The sequence below is a fragment of the Centrocercus urophasianus genome, unplaced genomic scaffold (assembly GCF_019232065.1).
Source record: "Centrocercus urophasianus isolate 14NV4802_14NV808 unplaced genomic scaffold, USGS_Curo_1.0 seq_12, whole genome shotgun sequence".
In the NCBI taxonomy this organism is placed as follows: Eukaryota; Metazoa; Chordata; class Aves; order Galliformes; family Phasianidae; genus Centrocercus; species Centrocercus urophasianus.
In genome coordinates, this window is record NW_024884364.1 from 1558115 (window position 1) to 1575214 (window position 17100).

At 50.2% G+C, this 17100-nt stretch overlaps 1 protein-coding gene across 1 annotated transcript in view; it reads right to left on the reverse strand.

The window, feature by feature from the left end:
* Positions 1-892: 892 nt before the first annotated feature.
* Positions 893-17100, reverse strand: part of IFFO1 (intermediate filament family orphan 1) — a 79005-nt gene continuing 62797 nt past the window's right edge. The window contains exons 2-11 of the mRNA XM_042809610.1: positions 16592-17098; positions 12845-12905; positions 12667-12762; positions 12398-12538; positions 11945-11953; positions 11316-11500; positions 10314-10434; positions 9631-9726; positions 9325-9455; positions 893-9097 (exon numbers count right to left, since the gene is read on the reverse strand). Of these exons, the coding sequence (XP_042665544.1) occupies positions 8995-9097; positions 9325-9455; positions 9631-9726; positions 10314-10434; positions 11316-11500; positions 11945-11953; positions 12398-12538; positions 12667-12762; positions 12845-12905; positions 16592-17098 (1450 nt within the window). The 3' untranslated portion in view covers positions 893-8994. The remainder of the gene's footprint in view (positions 9098-9324; positions 9456-9630; positions 9727-10313; positions 10435-11315; positions 11501-11944; positions 11954-12397; positions 12539-12666; positions 12763-12844; positions 12906-16591; positions 17099-17100) is intronic.

Sequence of the window (17100 nt, forward strand, 5' to 3'; positions counted from 1 at the left end):
GACGGGCAGCAGAGCTGTGCCACCGCTGTGCCGCCCCGCCCAGGAGCTGCAGCCCTGTTCTAAAAATTGATCTAACAATAATAAAAATATATGCTATCATTCTGGAAGCTTGCCACCGGGATAAAGAAGGGAGTGCTGCTGTTGCAGCTGACTCTTCTCCCTGTAGCAGTTCTCGACTCAGCAGAGAAGTTCTGGATTTGCTCTTTGCACATTTTGAAGGAAAACTTGCAGAAAAGATCACTGGGGGCACAGGCCCTCCGGCTGGCATAAGGAGGCTCTGCCCAGCAGAAGAGCTGAAAGCAATGGTGCTGTCCTGCCAGGCCAAACCAGCTGTGAGAGCAGCTGCAGTCAGCCAGATCCCATGCTACTCTACGAGCGCCCAACGCAGCGCTCAGTGCTGCTTGGGGCTGTGCTGGCACAGCACAAGGGCCATACCTCAGAGTGGCAGCCAACTACATCCAGGGGTGCTCAGCTGCACCTTTTTGTCTTTTTGAAGGCAGAGAAAATTCAGAATGAAGCTTTTATAGAAAAAGCACTGCTTTTTTGGCAGTTTCAAATTTCAAGAGAGAATCTCATCGGCATTTGCATACCTTACCGTACATGCATTGCCTCCTAAGAAATGGCTGGGGTTGTTCTCAGACCTTCTCAAGATGTCAGCATGAAACTTCTTTAGCCTTAAGCAGAACATTATGTAGTGAAAACCATCTTGAGCAGACATTCAAACTAACTAATGCTACTGGAACGTCACACCAAAACGGAACAAAACAGCCACTACACAAGCACAGTAAAAAGTGCTGGACACCCACACATACTGTCCACTTGTAAAGTAAACCGTTTGCTGAGCACATCACTCCACATGGTACGTGCAAGGAAGATACAGGGCTCAGAGAGAAAAGACTGCGAGGCATGTATTGGACATTTGTACAAGACAAACACCTCCAATGACAGTGTTCCAAACTCATTGTAACAGATGCCTTTCACAAAGCACAGCTTCACAACCCAAAGTCACAGTATGCAAACAGCACTGCACACATGGCCACTTACAAAAGCAGACATTTTGGCAGAACCAACCTGCCCACATCGTGGCAGTCTTACTGCATCTACACCACAGAAACAAATTGTTTGTTGCTTGCTCTGTGAGCTGAAGATAATCTCTTACTGCAGGACAGCTAACTTACCTCCGTGTATTATCTTACTATAGCAGTGTCATCTTCTTGAGGAAATTATTTTCAATTATATGTACATCTCCTAGAAGAAACAATAAGTAATGCGTTATACTTTACTGCATAAGACTTGAATAGACACCCTTCAAAAAGCAATAGTTGTGGTCAAGTGAAAATAGAAGAATTCGTAAACAGTAGCAAATTAAATTTAAAAGAGACTAAGAGGGCAAGTTGTTAGAACACAATATGACAAAGGAAAAATAGTATTAAAATCTTTTTCAAATGCATCTCAGATGGAGTGGTATCAGATGAAGAAGACCGCAGTAGAAAAGTAAAAGAAATGCTTCTGTCAGCAGTAGGAGTATTCCCAGATAGGAGATTTTTTCCCAGCAGAGGTGAGGCAGAGACACCACTGCAGATTAAATGTTGGGACTTGCGGACGTGTCAGCGCCATGAGGAGCAGCAGTCTCTCAGTGCCATGTGTCAGTCTCAGATGGTCTTGGGCAGAGAATGGATGAGAGTTAATTCTTGTAATTCATCATACACCTCAGCCCCGACACCAAGGAGTAGGAATTTACAGATGTGATATAGATTTTAGAAAGGATCTTCAAGGAGTTCAGAAACCAACAATAACCATCAATTTCTCTGTATCAGAGAGCTGAAAGCCAGCACAAAGAGTCAGCAACTGGTTGGCGATGAATCAGTGGGCGAGTATCTGTGCTGCTTCCATGGCAAGAAATCATGCCTCCGAGACCTGCTTACACCTTTGGATGAATTCATCAATGTGATGCCAATAAGGGTAAGCTGTGTGTTGAAGAGCAACTGGATTTGGAAAAGACTGGCCAAACCCTCCAAAGGCAGTTTGCAGTCTCCAGATTTTAGTTACCGGGCTGAGTGCTGGTGCTGGACGCTGAGCACACCCAAAAATCTCACTGAATGCATGTGGCCTCCAGCTTCCCCATCTCCTTGTAGTCCCCATATGACTTTCTCAGCCTGCTTAAATGACCATCTACATAATCCTTGTGAGCAATAAGTTTCCTTCACCTGCTCTGAGGAACAAAACAGACCGAACTTTTCACTCTCCAAGCATTTTTCCTCAGCCTGGAATCAGAGTTAGGACTTTTTGCTCCCCCTGCTCCAAAATCTGATGTAAACAAGGACAAAAGACACCAATGCCACACATAAATAAAGATTCGTGAAGATCTCACTGGCTTCAGTGTCTGGCTGAGCAATCACCAAGATTGCTCTGACTTTCCAGAGCTCCTGTTGCCCCAGATATGGTCACGCACTATTATTTCTTGCTCTTAGATTTATAGCGTAGCTTAAACAAAGCCAATGCTTTAACTCAATTAAAAAAAATAGATCATGAAATTCTATTTCAATACATCTCAGCATTTTGATTCAGGCATTTACCCTTTATTAGACTCTTGGACTATCATCTCTACGTACAAAAAAATGCTAACAGACGGCTGTCAGCTCCTCGTCCCCCCATGTCTGTGCAGACTGTTCTCCCTTTCCTGATTTTCCATCTCCTGCCCACTGATTTCTCCCTGGTTTTCATATATGGGTTGGCAGGCTCATCACTTGTATCATTTGTTCACCTGTCCGCTCTTTTTTAAAGGACCTTTCCCCAGTTCACCTAGTTGACATTGGCAAACTGTGGATTCAGCAGCCAGCACTTTTCCATCACCAACAAGATCAGGGTGCTTTGTGAAACAGCATTTGCAAAAAAAGCAGCTAGAATGCTGTGCTTTTTCCCAGGATCATTCCTTCCATGGCCCCAACCATCCCCCCATGCTGTGGCCTGCTCACAGTAGCAGAGTAATCCGGGACACCCATGCCTGGAAATGAAGAGTGTTCCCCTGAGACAGTCCCATCAAGGATCCTCCTGCTAATGGCCCAGAAAGTGCTTCATCATTCCCCTGTGACTACATTCTGCTCTTTCCAAATACAGAACAGACACAGCTGACGAGTACTTCTTTTTTTTTTTTAAATCACAGTCAAGTAAATGGCTCGTATTACTGCTAGGATTGATTTTCCTTTAGATGTAGCTAGAACAATTTGTTAATCTCATTAGCGATCCACCTATGAATATTTATTATTGAGATCATCAGCCACTCACGTAACTATTTTTTATACATCTTAATTATTTCATCATCCCTGTATTCCTCCTTCTTCACGCACAGCCACTGCAGTTGTTACAAAGCTGATTTTATTTTTTATGAAGGTCTTTTAGAAATTGCTTCTAATAGTATTTTTTTCTATGATGTACTACTATCACATGGCCAGTTACTCAGGGAAATGTCTTACTGGAAGCTATCTTCTCACGCTTACTAAATCACTGCTTTTTGGATAACTGGAAAAACTCTCATCTTTCCAAGGGTCTCCCATTTAAATAACTTTCCTAATACTCCCCTTAGGAATTCCTCAGAAAAGGCTATATAGTATCATGCACTTCTGTATCACAATATGTTTGTCCTGGGCAATGGCTTGATTTGTTTGTCAATCCCTTGTCTTTAGGCAACCACCAATTCTAACTCAGTCTTCATCTATCATAAAGCCACCTAAAATCCTTGCCTTACTTGGACATGCCATCGTCTGTAACTTAATGAGAGGCTCCCCATGGCATAGCATATTCCTCAGTAATCCCAGCCAAAGTCTCCCATGACAACATAATTTTCCTTTTCACATGAAGCAGAGGTACTTCAGAAATAAATCACTGTGTTTTCTTCCATGATTCAGGATTAAATAAAAGACCCTTCAATGCCTTAACGAATATGTATGTCAGATCATACTGTTTTGCTATTAGCTCTAGAGGTAACACGATTTTTAGCACAGCTTGCAACCCCAATTCGTGTTTACACTTTCTTATTCCTCCTTTACCAATGGGTTACACCGGTGAGCTGGGATTTCTACAATGCAATGGTAAACTTCAGAAAAGCCAGTTAATCACATTTCTTCCTGTCCTGAGAGCTTCCAGTTCCTTTTGCGCATTGCCCAGATGTACAGTCTTTTGCGTAAGCCAAAACTGCTGCCTCCCTTCTCATTTGCTGTGACACTGGTTCAATTTGGTCACTGCAACTTTTAGTGGTTGCTCAGACTCCTCTCCTAGCGTTACCTTAGCATTCTCTCAGCTCTTTTGACTGCTCTCCAAGCTATGAAACCTATACCTCCTCTGCCAGAGGACATAGAGTGTTTTCTCCTTATTACCACCCTGAGACAAAATGTGTCAGTAGTCTAGAAAATTCAAATCTGAAACATTTCTTCTAGTCTCATACATCCTTCAGGTTTTCATTGGTGACTGGACCTCCCTAAAGCTGCCTCCAGCCCATTCAGCCCTCCTTGCTGCCTTACCATTTTTGCTGGCTTTAATTCCCATCAGTAGAGGTTTGCCAGCTGGTTTCATGAGCCCATCCATGCATCATACAGATGTGTTTCCAGCACCCCACTGTCTTCTACATTTATTCCGACCTCTCTTCACACAGGAGTGAAGCTCCTCACGTAGAAGACCTCAGCACGAGTATGCAGCACCTGTGCCAGCTCTTAGGTTGACTAGAACCTGCAGCTGGAAATCACAAGGCTACTGACACAGCTAGTGCTCTGGCAGAGGAGTCTCAGCTTTTAGCCCAGCTCTACCTGGACTGACTCAGCAGGAATTTAAAGGTGGCCTGCCATTTACTCTCTGCTGTTCTGCAGAGCTGGCTCACAGATCTCTCCTTAGAAAATAACCTACAATCATTTAAACATAGAAAGAGACTGGCCTTCAAGCTTTTGTAGCAGAGGTATAAAGCTTAGGAAAGACAGTCTCCTGGTTTGAATCTAGAAATAACAGTAAGCTTCTGTACAGCTTTCATCACTCCCATCTTCCTGGCTTAGAAACAAGATAAATACAATACTGAAGAGGTTACCAGGAAGTCACACAAGCTGCCCTAGTGATGGTTGTTAGCATCTCATTCAGGTCCATCTAAGGAATTCACACAAGGCTCACGTGGGGCAGGAACAAAGAGCCTTCAGAGTGATGCTGGGGGGGAGGTGTGGGACAGCAGTCGAACTGACAAAATTGGATTCTTTCTGTTCTGAGATTGATTTAAAATGGATGGGACTCAGGAACAAGTAAAAGGAGGGAGAAAACTCAGGAAAAATTACCCAGGCTATATAGTGTCTGGGTGACTGAACCCTTTCTAGAGCTTGTAAGAATATTCCAAATTCATGCAATGAGGCACGAGGAGGGTGATGCTCCCTGACCTCTCAGAGGCCCACCTTGGCAGCCAGGATTCTTTGAGATGAGAATTCCCCTTTCAGACAAAATAGGGAAGGGGGAAGAGAGGCTGCTCTGCATGCCACAGAATCAGAAACCTTCAGCAAGGGGCATTCATTTCAGCCTTACAGCAAAATGCCTGGCATTATCTGCTGAAGGCCTTTGCCAAGAGGCTGATCTCATACAGTACAGCAGCCAAGGCAGAGAACTGCCTCTCACTCCAGCCCAAAGACTGGCAGTGTCCCCTGGTGCCTGATGGAGGCAGGATGCTGGCAAATAAATATGTCCCAGCCTTTGCATCAAGGGGGAGAACCTCAATAGAAGTTTAGAGATGAGACTCCAAAAAGGATGGTCTTCAACAGGCAGTCACACAGCTGACCAGACAGAGGTCACATCTGTAGAGTCCTGAGATAGATGCTGACAGAGGGACTGACAGATACCTTGTGCCATGGGACTTCATTCATCAAGACACATCCTGCTTGGACTGCACTTGGGCAATAAGCATTCACATTAATGCATGGATGCTGCAACAGGACTTTGTTCCTTGCTTTCCAAGGGCCGCTGTGGTGCAGTAAGGACCAGACTAGGCTCAGCAGCAACATCTTCCCAGGTCAGTTGGAAAGAGCAGCTGACTTGCTCCTTCAACATTCATTTCATCAACTTACCTGCCAGCTCCAGGATAGGAAAAGGTCCCCTCCCCATCCACTGACAAGATGCCCCTGAAACCAAGACTTTGAGAAAGATAAGGCCAACCAAAGGTTTTGAATGAGTTGTAGACTGAGGGTAAATATGACATGCGATCATCCCTTGGGAGATGACTGCAGAAATTCACAAAGACCAACCAGCCAAGATCTGGGTCTCCAGACATTTTCTTCTGATTCTGTTTCCTGAGCCAGTGCTGCTGCAAGGTTTCCTGGAAGAGGAATAAGTTTGGGGCATCAAGAATCAACATGGTGTCGAACAGTTCCTAGACACCATGGCTCCTAGCAGAGCTCATGCCAAAGAAAAACAGACTAAATATTCCTCAAAGAACAGAGAAGAGCCTACAGAGTAGAGTTCATAGAACTAGAGTTCTAATAAATAAATAGAATTCTAATAAATAGGACACATCTCCTCATATCCAGTATCAAATACATGGGGTCAGCACTGGGGGATAGGCTGAGATACAGGAGATGGTCCAACTACCACTGGAGACTTTGGGCTGTCGTTCCCATGCTGAGAAATGGCTGAGGCAAAGAATCAGCACTGCACATGCCACCAGTAGGATCTCATGGGTTTTCATCCTCCTGATGGAGAACAGAGCCTATTACTACCAATACAATTCACCACCTTGCAGAAACATGTAGATGGGATCTCAGCTTCACAGCAAAAGGAATTCTGATCCACAGTGTGGGACTGGGATCCCCATGTGCCCTGGCACACAGGTGTCTGACAGCACCAGGTGATCATCTGAACAGTTACTTCTAGAGATAGAGATGTTGGTGTGTCTGTACTTCATGCTTGAAATCTTTCAGCATACATACTGTACAGTCCTTTTGTTTTCTTAAGAAGCATGGACAGAACAGAAGCCAAGATATGCAGGTCATAGATTATGCAGGGGGAGAGACGGATTTCTCCTGACAGGCAGAGATCTCCACATAAGAGAAAGGGCAGAAAATGGTGCAAGGAAACACATGGGAAAGGAGATTTGTATAAACCAAAAGAGCCTTCAGGCAGGAAGGAAAGTGATCCCTGAGCTACTGTATGTGAGGCAACATCACTCAAAATAAAAAATATCGGATGAAAATATGTGCCCTGTTTTTTGTTCTTCTAGAAAGCCAAATTCAAAGGGAAAAGAAATAGAAAGAAGCAGGAAAGATGTATCAAACCAGACAGTTTACCTACACTGAAACACCAACATGTGCTGCAGTGTGTCTTGCAAGCACATGGAGAGGACCTCACCCTGCTTAAATGCCGAACTGCATCACAACACACAGATATGCAGGTGCTCTGCTAAGCACAGCAGCAGTTAATTACACAAACCAATCTAGATAAACTGTTGCCTCACGCAGCCCCCATTTTTATCTACCTTACCTAATCTTACAAGTGATCCAAAAAACTTATACTGTGATCTACTTTTTGATCTACTTTTACCTTCCCTCCAGGACATTTTGCAAGAAGTGTTTTTCTCTGGAGCTTCACATCTTTTTGCTGAGCAGCCCATGTCTGCTGGTTTGCAGACAGCCCTACAAAACAGTCTCTCTGCAGGACACCTCTCCCATCTTACCGGATCCAAAGATCCCAATAATAATGGGTAAGGGCAAAGCCCACACAGGCTACAAGAGATGGCAGTTCAGGGATACTGTGGTGATATCTAGGTTGGATACAGAACTGAGGATGAGTAAGGAGACGTTCCAGACACCTTGGCAAAAAGCTGACCTGGCAGAAACCAAGCTCTTAGACAGGAAGGTCTGCTAGGCACAAACCACGTTCAGCTTAGTTTCCTCTAGGAACTGAAATTGTCCCAGTATCACAGCGCTGCTTAGTCATTCCCCCATCAACTAATCTCAGCCTGTTAACCAAACTTTTTCTGCAGTTGGGTTTTTTTTGATATTTTAAAATGCAAAGCAGGAGAAAGCTTGAGTGAGAATGCTGGCCTGCAGTGAAGGGGTGCAGACACATTGAAGGAAAGTGCCGTAGCGTCAGTGCAGATAAAACAATTGGGTTCACGTTTATTTTTAGCCCAGAGCTTGGCCCACGCAGTACCAGCATTACATGCAGCCCTTGGAGGGCCTGTAACTGCCAGAAGAGGAATCTCACCACCAGCACCTTCTGAGGGATGGAGCACCCTGCAGGCCATGCTGCAGCGGGCCTGCTGTGGGGATGGGCAATGGAGCCCTGCTTCCAGCAGTATAGCCCAACACCTGCTGCAGCCCAGTGAGAGCCCACACCTGTAGGAGCTGTAGAAAAGGCATCAGTCCCGTTTAATGATTCCTGGTCTCTGTAACAAATGTGCTGCTGACGCGCAGCAAAGCAAAGTGCATGGTGAGCGGGACTTGGTCCCTGCTCCGAAGGAGGGGAGAGTGGTGGGGCCTGGCACAGCTCCAGGGCCACCCCAGTGCCTGGGGAGCAGCAAGGATGGGAAGAGCCCCAGGCTCGGTCCAGTTGGCACCAGGGTCAGGTCCAGTTTGCAGGGAGGTACAGCTCGAGTTCGGCTTCTGCATGGCGTGAGGAGGGCCAGGGGCAGGTCGGATATGCCAGGACAGAGTCTGGAGGAGGTTGTGTTTGGAGGACCTAGGACAGCCCCTGGAGAACACTGCTGAGGCAAGTTTGGGACCATCCTGCCTGAACCATGGTTAAACCAAAGCAGGGGAGAGGAACAGAGAAGGGGCCGGAGGTGAGCAGCCCGGACAGGTTTACCTAGCCATTTGCAAGACACCTGGTAGCAGGGGATCTGCCAGATGCCCCGAGGTGGGGGTGGGCCTGGCAACAAATGGTTACCAGCTGCTCCACATCCCTGACAGTCTCTCCCAGCTGCAGCTCAGACACCTCTCAGCCAGGAGTGGGGCGCTGAGGGAACAGGGCCTCCCCTCATTATCTGATGGAAGCATCGCTAGGGGGGTCACGATCCGACTCCTCACTCTCCTCATTGGGGGCTGACTCGCTGGTGGAGGCTGGGGTGAAGGCAGGAGACTTCCTGTAGAGAAGAATAAAGGCAGCAGTCACGGCACTGCTGAGGGGAAGGACAGAACACATCTGGTGGGCAGGGGGAAGGAGAAGCTAAAATACCCACCCTGTCTGGTCTGTGATCTGTCTCCTCCCCACATCACACCAGGACAGGGAGTACTGCTTCAGCTCCCACTCACCACCACACTGGCTCCAGGCCCTGCTCAGCACACAGGAGTCCTGGTCCTCCAAGCTCACCTGTCCCCAGACTGGGTGATGAGCCGCCGGCAAGTCTCCATCTGCACATCCAGACCTCGTTTCATGCTGCACATCTCCATGTACTCGTGCAGGTGCCGGTTCATATCATTCTTGGCCGTGGCCAGCTCCAGCTGCCAAAGGAAAGCAATGTGGAGATGAGCCTAAAGCATACTGCGATGCGGAGCATGGGGCACAGCCAGATATGAGGCTGCCATCCCACTGCTAACAAAACAACTGCACAACAGTTGGTTTCTCCCTCCTGCAGGAACCCACTCCCCCATTTCCCACCCTTCCTCCTTCCTGCACCTCTATTTGGTCGATGGTTTCCTGGTACTCCTTCTCACGGCTCTTAAACAACGACTCTGTGTCTTTGATCACCTTCTCCAGGCTGTCATCCTGCTGCTGAGGAGAACAGACAGCATGTTTAGAGGCAGAGAAGTATCCAACATGTGGAGCCAGAGGAAAGAGAGACAAATCAGAGAGAGAACTGGCAGCACTGAATTAAGAGGAAAAAGCTCACGAGCAGTATGGCCAGATGACAGACATGAGTCAGCCCTGCAAACATGAAGCAGAGAGATCTGAGATGTACCATACTGGACAGTAAGCACTACAGCCCAGAAAAATCACAGAAAAACCCAATAACTTCAGAGAGAACAACTAATATCCTGCACATAGACGGTGTTCAAGCACATGTTCCCAGAGGACCAACAAGGTCCAAAGGTGAAGACAGCAGAGCCTTTGGCCAGACTTTGTGGCCTCAGTTTGGGCAGTTGCTACCCCAGCAGTGGGCAAGGGCCATGAGAGCCCAGGGTGGCCAGAAGAGCCAGCTGGGTCTGGGGAACACATGAGAATGGGCCCAGGAGGGAGGAAAGGACTCTGAAGCTCAGCCACTGAACAAACACCTCCCAGGGCTCAAGCAGAACTGAGCACCCCAAACATCAAGTGCAAGCCCTGGGCTGAAACCAGAGAAAGCATGGCTCCACTGTTACCTCCCCCTGGACCTCTGCAGCTGCAATGGCGTATCCAGAGAAATCCTCCCAGAGGAGCAGTGTCTCTTCCGTTTCCTCCCACGTGAGGCTGTCACAGTCATCTTCAAAATCATATTCCCTCCTAGGGGCAAGGGGACAAGCATGTCAGCGCAATGCAGAAAAACTTTTGCCATGAGGACAGGCACAGCCCTGCCAAAGACCCTGCCCTGGCTTGCAGGGCGCTACAGCCCTCTGATGTCTGTTCCTAGGTGAGCTCAGGCATGCCCCAAACCAACAGCTGACGGGGAGGGGGCCAGCTTTATGGTCAACAGCCCCAAACTGAGGTAGTGACTCACAGAATCCAGGAGCAGTGGTGAGAAGAGGAACATGGCAGAGGGAAGATGGCTCAGCACTGCTCTCAGTGGCACAAGCCACCTGGGAGGGCATTACCATGCAAGTGAGAGCACAGTGGAACTGAAACAAGCCGTCTGGAGAAATACATCATCCCTGCTGTCCTTCAGAGGCTATGGGGTGGGAAGCAGGTTGGGAATACCCCAGGACAAGAGGGCAGGGCTACAGACAGCACTCAAGCACCAAAGCAGCATCCTCCCCAAGGCCATGGAGGGCTCAGGTGCTGGTCAGTCTCTCCTCAGCACAGCCACAGAGCACAGGGCATAAAGAGCAGCCCTGAAGGAGCTGCTACCTCAGCAATGCCCAGAAAGGAAAAGCAGCTGATTTCTCCCATCCCTTACTCCCCATCCACCAGCCTGCACAGCCAGGGCAACCAAGGAGAAGACCAGTGCCTGGCAGGGTGGAGAAAGCCAGAATGACCCACACCATCAGAAGGCCTGGTCAGGAGAACAGCCCACAGATATGGCACTGTTTTATAGCTAACAGCACAAAGCCACAGCCTGCAGCTAGGCTGGCCACACATCCACTTGTGTGGCAGAGCTCAGCGCTATGCTGCTTGAGGTGGTGTGGGGCTGCAAGGGGTCAGCTGGAGTGAGGCTAGGCCACACTCACAGCTGGTTCAGCATCCTCTGCATTTCCTCATTGATACTCATGGCTGTGGTCTCGTCCTCTTCTTCCTCATCAGGCTTTCTGGAGGCATCGCTCTCTGACAGTGAAGTATCTTCATCGCTGACCTGCTTCCGCTCCCGCTTCCGCCCCATCGAGGCTGGGACCTTAACGGGAGACAAGTGCAGAGACTACAGAAACGAGGCCGGGTCCGAGGTCAGGAGTAGGCAGTTGAGAGGAGATGGAGGGAGAAGGAATGACGGGGGACAGACAGACGGGGAATGAGAGAAAGAAAGAGAGGAAGGAAGAAAGAAAGAAAAGCGAGAGAGAGAGAGACGGGCTTATTATGATCAGGTTAAAGATGGTGCAATGGATAAAATATGGTTTTAGCGTTTTCTAAAATTAAAACTAAGCAACTAAAGATGGACTCTATGAATCTGATAAAAAAAACAATGTGATTTTATTGCAGAAGAACTCAAATCACCCACCACCCCAGACCAGAGACAGAGGGAAACACAGAGACAGGAAAAAAGAGACAGTCTAAAAAAAGTGAAGTATGTCAACATTTACAGTCATATAGAAAGCCTCATAGAAAGTTTATAATTTGTACAGTTTCTCAACTGAACGAAACTAACCAGTTGCTTCTGTAGGAAACAAATTAAGACAGAAATGCAGCAACATTCAGAAAGAGGAAAGAGACAGAGACAGAGAAGAGTGACAGAGAAGATGATGGAGAGGGGAAGGGGAAGGAGAGAGATGGAGTTAGAGACAGACACTGGAGCCACTTGTCTCCCTCCTGCAGCTGCTGCCCTACCGCTGTGGCATCCCAGGGCCCAACACTACACATCAGCAAGAGGTTGAAGGGACGTGATGCCCAAAGCAACACTTGGAGCTTTCCACTCTGCCTTTTCACCTGATGCTTCCAAAGGGCATCATTCAAGAGGAGACAGAGAGCAAGGGACCATAAGGAGCAAAGGGCAGGCGATAAATTGCCTCTCCTAGAGGGGTTATGTTGCTGCCTCTTCTACCTCCTTTGGGAACTCTCCTCCCCAGAGCTAGCTGCTGAGACTGGGACGGATGCATCTCACCTGAAACATCTTGATCATGTCCTCGCAGTTCCGCTGCTGTGCCACGTCACATAGCTTGGCAGTGATATCAATGCGCCGGCAGATGTCCATGTCCACCTTCATGGCCTTCTCCTGGATCTTGGTGTCCAGCTCTGTGATGTTCTGAACCCACAGTGGCCAGCATGGTGCCACAGAAAGGGGATAAAGGAGGAGAATTAGGCAAGGCACATGACATCAAAGCTCCCTTGTTCCCTTGGTAAAATAACTGCCTCCCAGGGCTATGGACTCACATTGCTCATCAGTCCCTTGAAGACAACAAGCTCTGCCTTGAGTTGTTCCACCTTCATGGCCAGTTCCTCCTGGCATGCTTCAGCCTCCTGGGCTTCCTGCTCCAGGGCAGAGGAAGGGGCACACGTTAGCCCCAGCAAGGGGCAGCAGGGAGCAGGGGAAGAGTGCAAGAGTGCTCACCTCCTGCAGCTCTGTGACTCGGTCCTGAAGCTGGACACGAACTGTATACTCCTCTTCCCACCTAGGGAGAGAAATGCACTGCTCAGATCTTGTGCCACAGGCTGCTGGAGAGAACAGACCAGCAGCTGCTCACTCCACAGCAACCCCAGAGGGAGCAAGGATGGCAGCAGTGCGGAAGGCAGAAATGTGTCTGGGAATATATTGCCATTTGTTTCTAGTTGGCCACAACTGCTAAACACCCATCAGCCCTCCTGGTCACAAACGCAGTCCCACAATGCTCTCTGCCAACCTTGCTTGAGGCCAGCCATGTCTCCCTGCTTTGTGGTAGGGGGAGCTGGGGACACCAACACAGCCCTGCACAGCAGCTGCTCTGCATGCCCTGCAGCCCACCAGCTGCTTTGGCCACCCACAGCCCCTTGGTCTTGGGTTATGTTCAGCCACAACACGTAGGAACGGGCTTTGGGTTTCTCTGCATACAGCAGAGCTGCACCCATCTACATTGTATTTGTGCAGTGCAGGTCGCCCAGAAGCATGGAACTCTATCTAATATCACGTTACATGGCCGTGCTGTACACTTCAATGTGAAGGTCAGAATGAAAAATATTGTTTTGTCCTGCAAGGAAGTGTGACAGATCATGCCTTTATATGCCAGTTTGCAGCATATTAGCCCACAGATAGATTGGACTGGATGGTGGGTGCTGCATTAGCCTATGCAGCTCTGCAGCAAGCCCATGCCAGTCTGCCTGTGCAGTCTGTCCAGACACATCGCCCCACAGTGGACCACACCATATTTCCCAGCCATGAGCTCATCACCTTGGGTTATGCTGCGGTGTTGGCCCAGCCCCTGTTTGGCTGGGAGGCCACCAGCTGCACAGCCGTTTGCTAAATGTTTGCTAAATGATGATCGCAGAGGGCAAATGGGCTGGTACGTGCCCCGCACCCACGGCTGTCCCACACAGTGCAGGACACTGCAGGACCACTGTGGTGCTGCTTCAGGCTCCTTGGAAAAGCAGAATGTCTCCGATAGAATAAAATTTGTCTGGAAAAGCAACAAGAGCCAGACCCTGCCTGTGCTGGGATCCCTGGTTTCTGCTTAACGCTTGCAAGCACCACTGACTCCAGCTTTTAAGGTTGTACAAGGACATGCAGAACTTCTCTCGCTTACAAGTGTGAAAAATAAATCCCCATGACTGGGAAACCAGAGAGCTCCTGAAAAGCCCTCACTCTCATCATTTTAAGGTATGAAGTTGATGCCACGATTTGGAGAGTCCTGAATCAGGCATTTTGAAGCTCTTATAGCTGGCAACGCTTCTCCTTATTCAGACAAGGAGAAAGCGTGCAGTCCTATCGTCGTGGGTTTCATCCCACAGCTTCAGAGGGGGAAGCAAAAGGGTTTTGCATCCCTTTGTGAGAAGAAAAAGACGAAGAGAGGGAAGGAGAAAGTTAAAAGGTGGGATTTTCCTTATATGGGAACCTCTCAAAAAAGGCCTCTGTCCCTGGGGAGAAGATGCATTCCACCACTGAAAAAAACTGTCAACGTCTTTCAGCATGGAGCTTACTCGCTCTGTTGGTCTCCACCTTCCTCTGGGCTCCGTACTGCCCAATCTGCCAAAGCTTTGGGAGAATTCATGCTACAAAAGACCAGTAGAGATCATGTAAATGCTGACTTAATGCCAAAAAGTAACAAGGATTCACGCTGTAAGAGATAAATAAGCACATCCATCCCTTACAAACCTCACTCTCTCAGGCTCATCTCCTGCCTGGCTCCGTTTCCCTGCTCCATCCTGCAATGCACCACTCCTAATTATAACCCAGCTGCATCACTGCACCCAGCCTGGAGAAGCCAGCAGTCTGCCAGGCTGATGCCACCTGGACCAAAGCTTTGCTGTTTGACGCCAGCTTGCAGCCACCCCACCCTGTCACCACAATGATGCCTGTCCCTCCCATGCCACCAGTCTGCCCAGAGGGAGAGGGCAGAGAGCACATTTCAGCAGCAGGCAAAGCCAGCCCTCCCCTACTCCCCCCCCCGCTAACCTCAGGCCACCAAAGTTGGGGACGTGACAAGTTCCTTTGCCAGAGCCACCTCTGCTCTCACACAGCAAAGGGGACGTCAGTGCTGGCCCATGGTGCGGGTACAGCACGGAAACGGGATCCTCCTCTGACATCCCCCATTTGGGACCCGGTGTAGGAGGGGGTCTGGGGGTGGGATCTGCTTTCTCCTGCCCCTAGTAACACTGTCCAAAAATAGATCCCCTCCAGTAACATTGGCCCGTGGCCTTCCTCACCGCCTGTCCCTAGCCAGCAGGATGCACCACAACCCACTCTTTCTTCTGCCCAGGCTTCAGCAGCACCAGCAGACTGCAGTCAGACACCCCAGCTAACACGCTCACAAACCCAAGAGGTGGTGGCATCCTAGTTGGGTATCTGACTACTGTCTCCCATCCTTCTTCAGAGCTCTCTGCTTTTCCCCTCCCAAAAGGTGGCCCCACTCTCTGCTCAGGTTGCCCTGACACGGCACTAGCTCCCTGCTATCTGATCTAAAAACACTGAGAAAGGAGAGTTGCCTGCCTTGCGGAAGGAACCCAAGCTGTGCTCAGTGAAAAGCCCTTAGGTGCACAGAAAAGCAGCGGCAATTAGGAAAAAAATGAGATGTCAATTCCCTTCTCATATGCCTCACTTGGTGCTTCAGAGCACCAGCTGTGCAGCAGGAGCATCTGCCCAGACAAAGCCTTACCAAGCCAGAAATGGAAGGTGTCATATTGGGTCCCAAGCCCCGACTTTAGCACCAGATCTCACATCTCCAAGGCACAGGGCACTAGTATGCTTCAAGTGCAACATTTTGCTCCTTCGGTTATTTAACAACGTACTTTACAAGTGTCCTACAACTTCACAGAGTGATCTCTCTCATCCCAAGTCGGTGAGCAGCCAGCAACCCACCCGCACTGCCTCAGGCCTTGCTCCAGCTGCTGACTGGTCCCATCCTGTGTGCTCTTCAGACAGCCTCACCAGCCAGCTTGGAGCAGAGTGCTCCAGGCACGGCACAGAGGATGCTCAGCCACAAGATCAGCGCGCCGGCACTGTGCCCTGCTCCAGAAGCGTGCCGTGCTGCAGCTATGGTGTTGCAGAACCCTGAAGAACAGGGTGCTCCTGTACCCATTGCCACCTGTGGCAGAGCCCTGGCAGCGATTTCTGGGTTGCGAAAGTGAGGGAAGAAGGAGAGGGCCTGGGGAGCCAGACCCCTGCATGCCTCCAGCTCCTCAGCACATCTGCACACACCCAGAGACCTCCTAGTGCCCTGACCTGTTCCGCTTCCTCACACTGCACCCTCACCTTTCTCACCCACTTGCCAGCTGCTCCTCTTTCCCCAACGCTTCCAGATGCCTTCCCTTTCAAAACCCTGGCTCCCAGCATCCTGCTATTTCTTCACACTCTGAGCCCCAGCCTGAAAAAGCGCTCGTGGTCCTCATGCCAGGCTGAGAAGCCAGAAGGCACAAGGTCAGCATCCCAAGAGGTCTCAAGAGGCAGAAGGTGAGCAATGGCCCGACTAGCACAGGACTGGACCAGATGCTCCCGACCCCAACCACCGACCGTGTGAACCTGAGGAGACCCAAACGCAGAGGGCTGCTCTCTGGGAGCACAATGACTCTCCACGCTCACGCCTTCCAGGGTCCGCGCTTGCGAGGCGAAGCCCGAGGTCCCGCTGCCAGCGCTTCCCCACCCGGAGCCCGCGGCCCGTCCCCCGCTCACCTGCGCTTGTACTCGTCGCGCTCCCGCTTCACCTTGGCCAGCACGTTATAGAGGGCGCGGATCTCGGGGGTGATGGTATCGATCTGAACGCCCACCCCGTCCGGGTGGATCCACGAGACCCCCGGCCCCTGCACCAGCGTGGTCTCCGGCCCCGGGCCCAGCCGCCGGGCCTGCGAGAAGGACCAGATGGTGCCGGGCATGAAGCGGGAGTTGGCCGCGAAGGGCGGCGGCTGGGCGGGGGCGCCGGGGTGGCAGCCCGGGGAGCCCAGCGGGCGGGCGGGCCCGCAGAGCGTGGCGGGGCGGCCAGCGGCCAGCGCCAGCCCCAGCGGGCGGATGGGCCCCACCAGGCCGGTCTGCACCGCCTGGTCGCGGCGCGGGGGGCCGCGGGCCCGGCCGCCCTCCTCCAGCGCCTGCTGCAGCTGCTTCTCCAGCTGCCGGTTGCGCCGCTCCAGCTCGTGGACCTTGGCCAGGAAGCAGCGGAACCGCAGGTTCAGCGTCTTCAGCACGCT